Raw genomic sequence first — 13,353 nt, forward strand, 5'->3', positions numbered from 1 at the left:
TAGGTGTGCCATGAGGACCAACTTCTAGAGAACTAAAACAAGTATTTTTTTCCCTATGTGTAAGCTTGTGTGTACGCGGTCCCAGGGCTGACACTGAGAGTCTTTCTGTAACTCTCCATCTCCATTGAGGCAGGGTCTCTCAGTAAGACCAGGTTTTGATCAGCTATTCTAGCTAGCCAGCTTGTTCCACATGTGCCGTCTCAGGCTTTTGAGCACTGAAATCACAAGTTGCCATCATACCTTTCTGACATTTACCTGAGTTCTGGGGATCCAAACTCTAGTCTTCATGATTGCATGGCAAACTCTTTATGTACTTTGCCATTTCTTCAGCCCTAAAAATTATTATTAAAAAATAATTGTAATGAACAAAAGCTAGAAGCATTATACATTGTTATTGATATTTAATACATCTATGTATTAAGTAATATACATCTATATATTAAGTCATACTTTTGAGTAATGTTTAAATCATGTTAAGTATACTTATCTCCTCATTCATCATGTCTTTGTGGAGAAAACTTTGAAATCCTTTCTACTGGCTTTTTGACATGTTAATGTATGTTGTTATGTGCAGACTATAGTAGTTACCTGAGAGCTGCTAGCTGCTGTCTTAGTGTCCGTTGGTTTACCATTCCACATTTCCCTCTTCCCTGACCCTGGCCTCTGTAACTGCCATTCCGCTGTGAACTTACATGAGATCAGCTTTTTTACATTTCACAGGAGTCACTTCATTGAGGTGCTTTTCTGATTTATTTTGCTTAACATAATGGTCTCTAGTTCTGTTCATGTCGTTGTAAATGACAGGATTTCATTGTTTTTTTATGGCTAAGTAGTATTACATTATATAATTGTGACAACTTTTTCTTTTCATTCATTAGTTCAAGGGCACTTAGGTTGTTGTTTATTGTGAATTCAGCACTTCTGTGAACTTGGGTGTGCAAATGTTTCTTTGACACAGTGGTATCCTTTGACAGTTTACCCAGTAGTGGAATTGCTGGAATATATGGTTCTTCAGCAGTGAAAGTTTCTTGAGAAACTTCCATCCTGTTTTTTATTTGTTTGTTTTTTTGGTTTTCTTACACATTTTTGTGTGTACACAGGCTCCCTCCTTCCACCATATAGGTTCCAGGGACTGAACTCAGAGTATCAGGCTTGGCAGCAATTGCCTACTCACTAAGCCATCTCACTGGCCCCTATACTGTTTTGATGTGTTTTTTAAAAAATAATAATAAAAACCTTATATTTTATGTGTCACAGTATTTTCATGTATTTATGTCTGTGCCTGCATTCATGCCTGAGGAGGCCAGAAGGCCTTCTACCTATCCCCTGTGAGGGAATTATAGAGGATTGTGAGCTGCCATGTGAGTGTTGGGACTCAAATCCAGGTCTCCTGGAAGACCAGCCAGTAAATGCTCTTAACTGCTGTGCTGTCTCTGTTTTCTGTTGAGTGTTTGGAATTCCTTATATATATTTTTGATATTACCTTATATGTATGCATTCTACCTATTCTCTTTAATTCTCTAAGTTAGGTCTGTACTCCTTTGGATGTTTCTTGTTGGTTATTGCGTATTTATTTATTTATTTATTTAAAAGATTTATTTATTTTATGTATGTGAGTACACTGTAGCTGTCTTCAGACACACCAGAAGAGGGCATCAGATCTCATTACAGACGATTGTGAACCACCATGTGGTAGCTGGGAATTGAGCTCAGGACCTCTGGAAGAGCAGACTGTGCTCTTAACCACTGAGCCATCTCTCCAGCCCCCATGTTTTTTTATTTTTATTTTTCATGTTTTGAGACAGTCTTTCTATTATGTAGCTCTGGCTGTCCTAGAACTCTGTTGTTATGTAGAAGCCTTTTCGTTTTATGTAATCCCATTTGGTTTTTTTTTTTTTCCCTATCTATTTCTTTTGCTTTTTGTCTCGTCTGAAAAATAAGTCTCTGCCGGTTTCATATTCTGAAACAGTTGTCCTTTGTTTTGTTCTTGTATGTTACATAGTTTTCCTTGTTTTTCTTTGTTGTTGTTGTTTGAGACAGGATCTTATTCTGTAGCCCAGGCAGGCTTGGAATGTATTATGTATAGTCCAGGTCAGCCTCAAACTCAGGGATCCCTCCTCCCTCAGTCTCTGTGGTGTAGGATTAAAGGCGTGAGTCATCATGCCTAGAAAGATTTAGGTCTTACATTTAAGTCTAATTTTCTTTGAGCTGGTACTTAGAGTTGATGACAGATAATGATCTAATTTTACTCTTCTGCATGTGGATATCAACTTTACCCAAAACCATTTAGTTTTTTGCATGTTTTTGAATGGGTGTATATCTTCTCTCCTTTTGATTTGTGTCTTTTTATTCTAGTACCATGCTGACTTGCTTATGAAAGCTTTTGTATTATGTTTTGTTATTTTCTATATATGTGTGCTTTCTGCATATGACCATGTGCTCATGGAAGCCAGGGGAGCTGTTTGCTGTCCTGTATTGTGAGTCTTTTGCCTTATTCTTGAGACAGGGTTTCTCACTAACCTTGGAATTATGTTGATCATGAGCAGAGCAAACCCCAGCGATCCTTCTGTCTCCATACAGGAAGTTGGAGTAGATATGGGCATGGAGCCCATTATTCCTGCCATCCTTCCAGGGAAACAAATTTGTTTGCTGAATTGAGTCTTCTACATTATATAATGACCTTTTTAACTGCTTTTTACTACTTTTGATTTTACCAGTATTGTTATCACACTTCTGCTTTCCTTTGGCTTGCGTTTGCATGGGCTATTCCCTGTTTTTCTTACATTTATTTGTAATTTCATTCCATTCATTTCATTACTGTTGGTCATAGTTCATAGATGTACGGTGAGTTTCTGTTACATTGAGTTCTTTTCCCTATTCAGTCAATTTATATTTAAGGCCGTTATTCTACTACTTTTCTAGTTTTGTTGTAGGGTTTTTTTTCTTTTTTAACTGTCCCTATAGTTTCTTTTTGTAGTTTAATGAGCTGCTTGGGTTGTATGTGCTGTTTAATTGTTCAGTTTTGGTTTGTTTATACGGATACTGATGTTGTTACTATAAAGCTTGTGGGAACCATTTTGATTATATCAAGTTGCTTTGAAATGATAGTACATTCACAGGATTGTATGAATAAAAACAGGAGGAGACATTGACACATTTCAGTGGACAAAGGCACTTGCCAGCCACCCCAGGTTTGATCCGTGTAGCCCACATGGTAGAAGCAGGGAACTGAATCCTGGGCAAGCATACATACAGACACAAATAAATGTAATAAAAACTTAAAGGAAAGAATAAGAACAGAAATAAATGAGTTATGAAATCTGCTTATCGAGACTTTGCATTCCATCCCTGTCTGCATTTTCAGAAGCTTTTCTCTTTATATTTTTATATTGGCTTGAATTTGTATGACTACTGTTACCATTAATTTGTATGCCTTTCTGGTTTTTTTCCTTTTCCTTTCTTTCATTTTGAAACCCTTTCCTTAGCTTTTGTGGTAGAATGTGTCGGGGTGAAAGCTGTGGTAGTGGTAGATTCCTACTATAATCTTAGTTAGTCAGGAGGATCTACCCATTGCTACATCATGAGTTCAAAGCCAGCCTAGGATACCTTAGAAAAATATACAACAAAACCAACTGAAAACAGACAAACAAAAAAACAAAAAACAAAAGCCAACATATTCCTTCCGCTTCTGTTTGTATGGGGAAGTAGCTCTTCTTTGTTTCTAAAAGATAGCGTTTTTTTTTTTGTTTTTTTTTTTTTTTAGGTACAATATTGAGGTTTTGTTTGTTTGTTTGTTTCAGATCTTTGAAATCTTGCTATTTCCTTGCCTTTATAGAGTTTCTGTTCAAGCAAGCTTAGTGTGGTGACACACCTTTAATTCCAGCAGTCAAGTGGCAGAGGCAGATCTGAGTTTGAGGCCAGTCTGGTTTACATAGAGCGCTCCATGTCATTGATGATATATAGTGAGATCCCATTTCTAAACAAAACCCAGTGTTTCTGTTCAGTGGTCAGCAGTCTAGAAAAGTGTAAATTGAAGGCACAGATGTGTCTTGAATCTTTCACCTTCATCTGGGAGAGAGAGATTACATAATGTCTTGGGGTTGAGTTTCATAAATTTGTCCCTTCTGTGCCTGGATATTTGTATTATTTAACTTTGGGAGTTTTTTTTTTTTTTTAAATACTGCTTTTAAAATAAACTTCTACCTATTTCCCATTCTCAAGTCTTTCTTGAACCCCAGTACCTCAAATATTTGCTTTTATACTATCCAGACTTTCCTGCCATCTTCATTTCTTTTTCTCTCAAATTGTCTTTCTCAGGAGGCCTGTCTTTGAGCTCAGTAATAAATACCTTTGTTTTATCTATGCTGTCCTACTAGGTGGTGCTGGCTCATGCTTTTAGTGCAGGTGGGTCTCTGTGAGTTCAAGGCCAGCCTGGTCTATAGAGCAAGTTCCAGAACAGCCAGAGCTACTACATACACTGAGAAACCCTGACTTAAAATTAAAAAAAAAATTTTTTTTTAACTGAGTAAAGTTTTCAGCTCAAACATTTTTTTCTATCTCTGTTAAGTGACTCTGTTAGAACATAGGAAGGTGTTGGTTTTAAACATTTATTTTTATTACTTTGGATTATTGTCTGTCAATGCTGGTATCCTTAAAGGCCAGAGGCGTCAGATCTCTTGGAGGTGGTGTTCCTGGCAGTTGTGAGCTGACATGGATGTTGGGGATGTGACTCCAGTCCTGTGCTAGAGCCATAGTCACTCAGGCCCTTTGCACACTCCTTACAGCCGTTGATTGATTGGTAACAGTTTGCTGTTTGAGGTTCAGTGAACGTGAGCAGACTTGTGGGGTAAAGTTTTCCCCACCTGTTTCTGCCTCTTGATTCCTGGGACAAATGCACGTGCCACCAAGGCTGGCTCCCTTTCCCTCTGACTCAGTAAGTGTGGGGTAGTCTTTCTTGGTCCATCTTAATTTATGGCTGGGCATTTAGTGTTACAGAAGCTCTGTCTGGTTTCCTCCTAAGGATTGTTGTTGCCTAGTATATTTTTGTAACTGGACTGACTCTATGAAGTCTGTTTTCTTTGCAGTGTGTTATTGCAGATGGCTGTTCTTATATTCCCCCTTGGTTTTTATCTTTAAGGCTTCTTTATCTTAATTTAAATTTTACACAAGTATATAGTATATTTTGATCATAATTATATCCTCCCATATTATCCTATTTTATCTTCCTCTTTTCATTGTATTCTTTTTATTCCAACAGTGTGCCTGAATACATGAGTGTGCACTGTATCTTCTCCCCCCATTCTTCCTTCCCTCCTGAGTTATTTTGTTTGTGTAAGGGGATTGGAGGAAGGCTTGTTTGTTACTGTTTCTGTGTCAGCATACCTTAGTGTTCATTCAGGTTTTGTGTCAAACATCTTTATGCAGTATAGTCACGTCTGTTTCTCGGCTTTTCTTTTCTTTCTTTTTGTTTTTTAAATACAGCAAAATGGTTTGCTCATGTTTATTTGAAAATCGTTTGCATGTATAAAATCCATTGTATTTACTTTATCTCTATCATTTCCTATTCACATTTTCTTGTCTTCCCAACCTTTAATTCCATTTATTTCCACTGTTTATTTCTGGTTTATATTATGACACATCTAGTTTAATCACAGTCATCTATATGAGTACTGGATTGATAACTAACTTTAGGCGCTTTTGGGGTCACCAGTGAGTTTTCTTTTTTTTTTTAATTTTAATTTTTTTTCTGTTCTTTTTTTTTTTTTAATTTATTTTTTTCTCAAATCGTAATTCATTCACACAGGGGTTATAAACACAGAAAGGCAGGATGTGGGGAAGGGAATGACACTGGAGTCTTCAATTCCTTCTGCATTGCTGTGTGGAGGCTTAATAACCTGGACTAACTTGGGGCCTCTCTGGTTGTTGCTGACTGTGTGTGAAGCATCTGAGGGTTATGTGGGTAGAGTTTGTCCAACCCTTAGTACTTGTTTTGTTACTTGCAATTCAATAGATGTGTGGTTTTTAGTGCTTTACTTGTTCTACACAGGACTGTAACCTTAAGTAGAAGGGCTTGTTGCCATCCCACTTGAAACTTATACTTTTTAACTCTCAAAGTTCTGTAGGTCATATTTTTTTTTTAGGAAGTGGCAGTGAGTTGCCTGGTTTTCATGATTTACCTCACCTTGATTGACTGTAAGTTTTAGAGCTTTATAGTCATATGTATATATGACAGAAAAGCTCTGTCATACTCTTTCTAAAAGCTATATGACTATTAGAATATATAATTTATATATTTTGGATACACACATATATCTTCTCTTTTGGAAGTGTAACTACATAAACTCACATTTCAGTGGAACATTATTTATAATCATGGATTTTTGGTTTTAGTCTCACATATTTTCTGAGTTTGCTGTAAGTTTTTATGTGACAGGTATGAAAACTAGAAATTTGATTTGCTTTATAAAACTTTCATTGTGAGCACATCAAAGTTAAAAATATCTGTTTATTTTTACTACTCCTGAAATTAAGAGATTGGGCTATGGATTATAGCTACTGTGTTAGTGTCCTCATCTGTAAGGTGGTCACAGTAATAGACCCTGTCTTCTTAAAGGCTTTGGTAAAGTTTAGATAAATTAGTTAAAGGTACCAAACTACTGCGCTATATACTGTAATGAGTATGAGAATAAATACCTATTAACAAATGTGTGTGAGTGTTTTGCTTACGTGTTTGTTTGTGCACGTGCTTGTGCCCTGGGAGGGCACACAAAGCTGTAAGATCCCCTGGAATTGGAGTTACAAATGGTATGAGCCACTATGTAGGTGGTAGAAATTGAAGCCAGGTCCATGAAGAACTGCTTTTAACCACGGAACCATTTTAGTAGTCTTGAGATAATGTTCTGTGTGCTGTTTTCTTTACTAAATGGGTTGTATTTCATTGCAACTAAATTTCCAAATTCTTTTACACAAGTAATTGCTGTAGTGTTTTTTATCTGGGTCCATTTAATTAAAAAACTATTTTCTATGTACTTGTTTATGAAATTTTATTATACTATAGGTGGTGAGCTTCATTTTCTCCAGATTGGAGGGACCTGTGATGATATTGATGAAGCTGATATTCTGGTGGATGGATCCCTTTCTAAAGGAGTAGAACCACCTGTAGAAGGTTCCAGACCTTTATCAAATCCTTCAAGTCCTGGTATTTCAGGTAAGATAATACTGTTTTAAATAATTACAAATATCCTTGTAATATTTTTTCTTTTTCTTATAATGAAGTCTTTATTTCTCTGTTTAGAAAGACATTCTTTGACCAGGCTTTTTATTATACTATTTATAATTACCTTTCTGGTAGCTGAAAAATGTTACACAAACTTAGTATGAAAAGAAATGATTTTCATAGACTACTCATTATTTGTGAGATCTGCCTAAGAAATAAAAACATAATTTCTCTTATGTTTTTGTAAATCATATTTCATTTATGTATTTATTTATGTATTTATTTATGTGTGTGTTTGTGTGTGTATGCATGTCTATGTCTGTGTTTGTGTCTGTATGCACACCACAACACTTGTGTGGAAGTCAGAGAACAACCTGTAGGAATTGGTTCTCTCTACGACATGAGTCCTGGACTTAATCCAGGTTGTTAGGTGTGGTAGTAGGCACTTTCCCCCAAAGAGCCATCATGCCTGCCTTTTCCTCACAGTACATAGCTTTTAGTTTAATTAAGGAGTACAGTATGAAAGAGAGGGACATTGGGGCTGGAGAAAAGGCTCAGCAGTTAAGAGCACTTTCTGCTCTCCCAGAGTACTAGAGTTCACTTGCCTTCAACAGTCTGTAATTCTACCTCCAGTGGATCTGATGCCTCTGGTCTCTGAGGGTTCCTGTACTCACATGTGTATACTCACATAAAGGCATGTACATATACATAATAAATAAATATCAAAATTTAAAATAAGAAGTAACATTAAGTAGAATCAATGGAGTAGGCTAATATTCTTAATAGTACATGTAATTGAGTAGCTAAGAGACATTCTTACTGCAGAGGTGTATTTACATTGTGTGTGTTTGTCGTTTTTGCTCATCACACTCTCCATGGCCAAACTCCAGTTACAGGTCTGTCAGTATTACCTGGCCTGAATTCACACTTCACCTGGGTCTCCTGACAAAGGGCAGGCTGATGTTCTCGTTTGCTTTTTGTTCCCATCCATACTTGCTGTTTTTAGAGTTAATTTTACAAAAGGCGTAGCAATAGTATGTTAATTATAGCTTAAAGTCTCTTCTTGGCTTTGTTGACATCTATGAAGTAACTGTAGGCTGCTTCTCAAAAAATACAGTAATTTTCTTGTTTTTGTTTTCTGTTGCTTTTTTTTTTTTAAATAAAAATTTCTTTAATAATAAAAAAGCTTTCATTATGTAGCCCCAGCTGTCCTGGAACTTACTGCGTGGACCAGACTGGCCTCCAATTCAGATATTCACCTAGCCTTGCCCTCTGAGTACTGGGATAACAGGTGTTTGCTACCATGCCCAGGAAAACTAAAGGATTTCTTTTAAAATATTTTTTTAAAAACTTATTTATTTTGTATGTGTGATGTATTATCTGCATAAATGTCTGTGCACAAGCATCATATGCATATCTGATGCTGCACAGTCCAGAAGAGGACATTAGATCCCCTGTAACTGGAGTTACAGACAGGTGTGAGCTCCTTATATGGAGCCTGGGAATCTAAATAACCTCGGTGCTCTGCTTAAAAAGAACAGCCAGTGCTCTTAACCACTGAACCATCTCTTCAGCTGTGACTCAATGATTTATGAAGTATATAATTCAGTTTCATGTTCTTGACATTTCATGTTCTCTTTCCCATTGTCTGTCACACTTTATCCAGTCCATTGCCTCTTTCCTCCTCCTCCCCCATGCTGTGGATCAGAGCCAGTGCTTTATGTATGGCAGAGAAGTTCTCTCACTGACCTGTGCCCCATCCTGGTACCTCTCCCTCTGCATATCCAGTTACTCTTTCTGTGGTTCTGTAACTCTTAGCATGCACTCTTAGGTTATCTTCTCAACCTAATGTTTAAAGGAAATTTAAGCAGGGCTTGGTGGCACAAATTTAATCCCAGTATTCAGGAGACAGAGACATTGATCTCTGTGGATTCCAGGTTAGCCAAGGGGACATAGTGAGATCTTGTCTCATAAACAAAACAAAAACAAACAAACCAACCAAAAAAGAAAAGGGCTGGAGAGTTAGCTTAGCAGTTAAGAATACTCATTGTTCTTATAGGCAACCTGGGTCTGATTTTCAGTACCCATATAGTGACTCAGAGCCCCCTGTAACTTCAGTTCCAGATCTGAGCCCTCTTCTAGCCTCCACTGCTACCAGGCAGACACATGGTGTATGTACATGCATACAGGCAGAGATTCATAAGCACTTTTTTTTTTCCAAGAAAAGGTTTCTCTGTATAGTCTGTATAGTCCCGGCTCTCCTGGAACTCACTCTGTAGACCAGGCTGACCTCGAACTCAGAAATCCACCTGCCTCTGCCTCCCAAGTGCTAGGATTAAAGGCGTGCACCACCACTGCCCGGCAAGCACAAATATCTTAATGAAGTAAAATTTAACAGAATAACTAACAAACATTTTAAAAAGCAGTAAATAATTCAGTAAAAGAAACTTAAGTCATTTTCAGTAAAAACTGTGTTTAAGAGTTAGGTGGAGTGTTGCATCTCTCCAATACCTGCACTCAGTCTGTCTCAGGCTCTGGAGTACCCTGAGTTTGTGGCCAATTTTGTCTACACTGTGAGACTCCAATTCAATGGTTTCGTTCCCATTTTTTAAAATGTTAAAACATATGCTAAATAGGTGCAATATCCAAAGTTGTTGTTCTTTTTTTTTTTTTTGGTTGGATGTCAGTAAAACACATTTTATCAAATATTTGTGAACAGACAGCACAAAAGAACAGTTTATCTTACCCTTTCTATAGCACAAATGTTTTACTGTTTCATTATGGCTACAAAGTTGAAATCATCTCTGTAAAGACTGGCATACTGAAGCCATTTCTCAGCTATGCTGTGAGTTATTCCTATAAAGTTGTTTTTCTTTATGGTATCTTATAGTTCAACATTTTGATGTTTTTCTCTTACACAAAAAGTAAACTTTTGGTGATCACTAGTTAATGTAGTTCATTTTAGGAATCAGTAGTATAGAATATGGTCATTTTCATTGTTTATTTACTACTGTTGTGTCTAGAGGATGTCTTTATCACAGAAGACAAAGACTAGTTAATTCTTTATGTTTGTAAGTGGCTGTTTTACATGATTTTATAAAAGGACATTTCTTATGTAATTGCTGCTACGTTGCATTTGCTTTGTAAATAACATGTCATCAAAGTTAATCATCTAAGTGTGGTGATTTTTATTTTTGTACCATTGACTTTTTTGCCCTCAATTATTTGCCCTTTTCTAACAAACTGGATTTGGGAATACGGAGTCTGAACTGTCCCATAGCCAGTACTACTTAGTATGGAATAAAGATTCCTTAGCTTATTTTATTCGTTTTTTCATACATTTGGCAGTATTTCATTTTGAATAGACAAAAACATGAACTAAAATAATGTCTTTTTCTTTTTAAATCTGTTTCAAATACTGCCCTTACTACTGTTAAGGAGTTGATTTATTGGTGGACCAGCCTTTCACACTTGAAATCTTGACGTCTCTAGTAGAGCTAACTCGATTTGAGACACTGACTCCACGGTTTTCAGCAACTGTTCCTCCATGTTGGGTAGAAGTTCAGCAAGAACAGCAGCAGAGGAGGCACCCTCAGCATCTGCATCAGCAGCACCATGGAGATGCTGCTCAGCATACCCGAACGTGGAAACTGCAGACTGACAGGTATGCAGCCTCTTCAAGGGTCTTGAGACACTTGTTAAAAGTCACATGGAGTTCTCACCTGTGTTAGCATTTCTCTGAGCGTTCGGGTAGTGGTAACTTTCTCCTTATATTTGTCATTTAGTTTTGGATATTCCTGTATTGCTTTGACTTTTAGGATAATATGAGCTGACCCACTATTTGTTATTTGATAGTTCACAGATTTTTTTTAGCAAATATTTAAGTACTTGTGTGTAAAACCAGTCAGTGTTTCAGACACTATTCTTGTGAGAGTCATATTTTAGTGAGCACCAAACAGTGAACAGATATATTCTATTCTATATAGTGATAGTTTAAAGATGGCTGTGATTAGATTAACCTAGAGGTTGGGGAGGGGAGAAGACACACACGCAAGAGAGAGCACCCGTAGAAAGCTCTGTATAGAGATTCTGATTCATGGGCAATGCAAGCATGATGCTCCTGGCATAGTGTATCTTATGACTTGTAGAGTAAGAAAACCACTGTTGTTGGAGGGTTGTGGGCGAAGTAGAGAGAACGCAGTGGTAGGAAGTAAGGTCCCACTTCTGCATTGTAAAGATGAGGGGTTAGAGGCTTTTGAGCACAGGAAAGCTTTGACAACAATACATAGTAAGGATTACTCTTGAGTGTTCTGTTAGGAATTGATGACAGGTGCTTATGGTTATGGATTGGATGATGGTAGGATACTGATAGATGCAAAGACTTCAGTTTGGTTGTTGAACTGTCGATGGTACCTTAGAAGATAGTAATATGATGGAGAAAGTGAAAAGGGCAGTGGGAATCTGGATGTAAGTTAAAGGTAAAGGGCGGAGAGTTTTCTGATATATTAACCTCTGATGGGAGAGAGGAGAATTTTTAGCAATAGAATAGATGAAGTAAAAAGGTCTTGTTTTACAATAAAGATTCTGGGATCTCATTCATAGATCTAGGTTGGGGCCCAGGAATCTCAGGTAATTGACATGATAGAAGCCCTCTTTGAAGGTCAAAGGCTTTGTTAGGAATAAATCTCAAGGCAGATACAGATTGCTAAGGTAAGATTAGTGTCTCCTAAGTTTCATCTTTAAAAAACAAAACAGGGGCTTATTTTTATTTATTCATATGTGTATATCTGTTTGGTGTATGCCTCATGTATCTGTATGACCATTGAGACCAAAAGAGGATGTCAGATGCCCTCGTACTGGAGTTAGTGGCAGTTATGAGCTGTCCAGTATGGGTGCTGTAAATGAACTTTGGTCCTCTAGAAATGTGCTCTTCTGACCACTGAGCAATCTATGCAGCCTCTATCCCTCCTGTCCTGTCCTGTCCTTTCCTTTCTGATTTTTTCCTTTCCTTTCCCCGCCCCTACCTCCCTTCCTCTCTCCCTCTTTCTCTCCCGCCTTCCCTTCTTCTGTTCTTCCCTCCTTCCCTTCCTTCCTTTCTTTCTTCCTTTTTATCTGAGGCAGGGTTTCTCTTGTATTCTTGGCTGTCCTAGAACTTAATTCTGTAGATTAGGCTGGACTCAAACTCAGAGGTCTGCCTGCCTCAGCCTACCAATTGCTGGGATTTAAAGTGTGTGCGACCACTGCCCATTCCAGCACCCTTTATGTTATTTTTATTTTTTTGTTGTTAATTTTTTTCTTTTTAAAAATTTTTACTTATTTATTTTTTACTTATTCACTTTATATTCCACTCACTGCCCCCCTCCAAGTCCCTCCTTCCCACAATCCTTCTTCTCATTCCCTCCTCTCCTTCTCCTCTGGACAAATAGGGACCTCCCTGAGTATCCCCCTACCCTGGTACACCAAGTCTCTGTTGAGGCTAGGTGCAGCCTTTTCTGTTGAGGCCAAACAAGGCAGCCAAGCCAGAAGAGCATAGCCCACTTACAGGCGACAGCTTTTGGGATAGCCCCTGTTTCAGTTGTTCAGGACCCACATGATGGTCAAGCTGCACATCTACTACATATGTGTGAGGAGGCCTAGGTCCAGCCTGTGTATGTTCTTTGGTTGGTGTTTCAGTCTCTTGAGAACCCCAGTGGTCCAGGTTGGTTGACTCTGTTGGTCTTCCTGTGGAATTCCTATCCCCTTAGAGGCTGCAGTATCTTCTCCCATTCTTCCAAAAGAGTCTTCAAGCTCCATCCACTGTTTGGCTGTGGGTGTCCATACTGTATCTGAGTCAGCTGCTGGGTAGGGTGGGGAGGGGCTATTCAGAGTCAGGTGTGGGGAGGGACAGCAGAGATGGCTAGATGCCATGATAATGAATGGAAATCTGCAACTGATGGGTGTGAGGAGGTTGGGGGGGGCATCTTTAGGACAAGACAGAGACCTGGGATAAGGGAGGTGCCCAAGAATCAGTATGGGTGACTTAGCTGTGACTCACTACAGTGGGGATATAGAACCTGAAGAGGCCTGGCAATAGGGACACCAACCCACCCACAAAACTTTTGACCCAAAATTCATTGTGTCTACCAGAAATGCAGGCA

General features: G+C 38.1%; 1 protein-coding gene across 1 annotated transcript in view; it reads left to right on the forward strand.

Annotated features, from left to right (window-relative positions):
- Birc6 (baculoviral IAP repeat containing 6) overlaps positions 1-13,353 on the forward strand; it is a gene marked incomplete at its 5' end in the record, with an annotated part of 151,414 nt that overhangs the window by 31,737 nt on the left and 106,324 nt on the right. The window contains 2 exon segments of the mRNA XM_028783179.1: positions 7,058-7,207; positions 10,655-10,880. Coding sequence (XP_028639012.1) covers positions 7,058-7,207; positions 10,655-10,880 — 376 coding nt within the window.

This window comes from Grammomys surdaster, unplaced genomic scaffold, assembly GCF_004785775.1.
Source record: "Grammomys surdaster isolate TR1022 unplaced genomic scaffold, NIH_TR_1.0 1030, whole genome shotgun sequence".
Lineage (NCBI taxonomy): Eukaryota > Metazoa > Chordata > Mammalia > Rodentia > Muridae > Grammomys > Grammomys surdaster.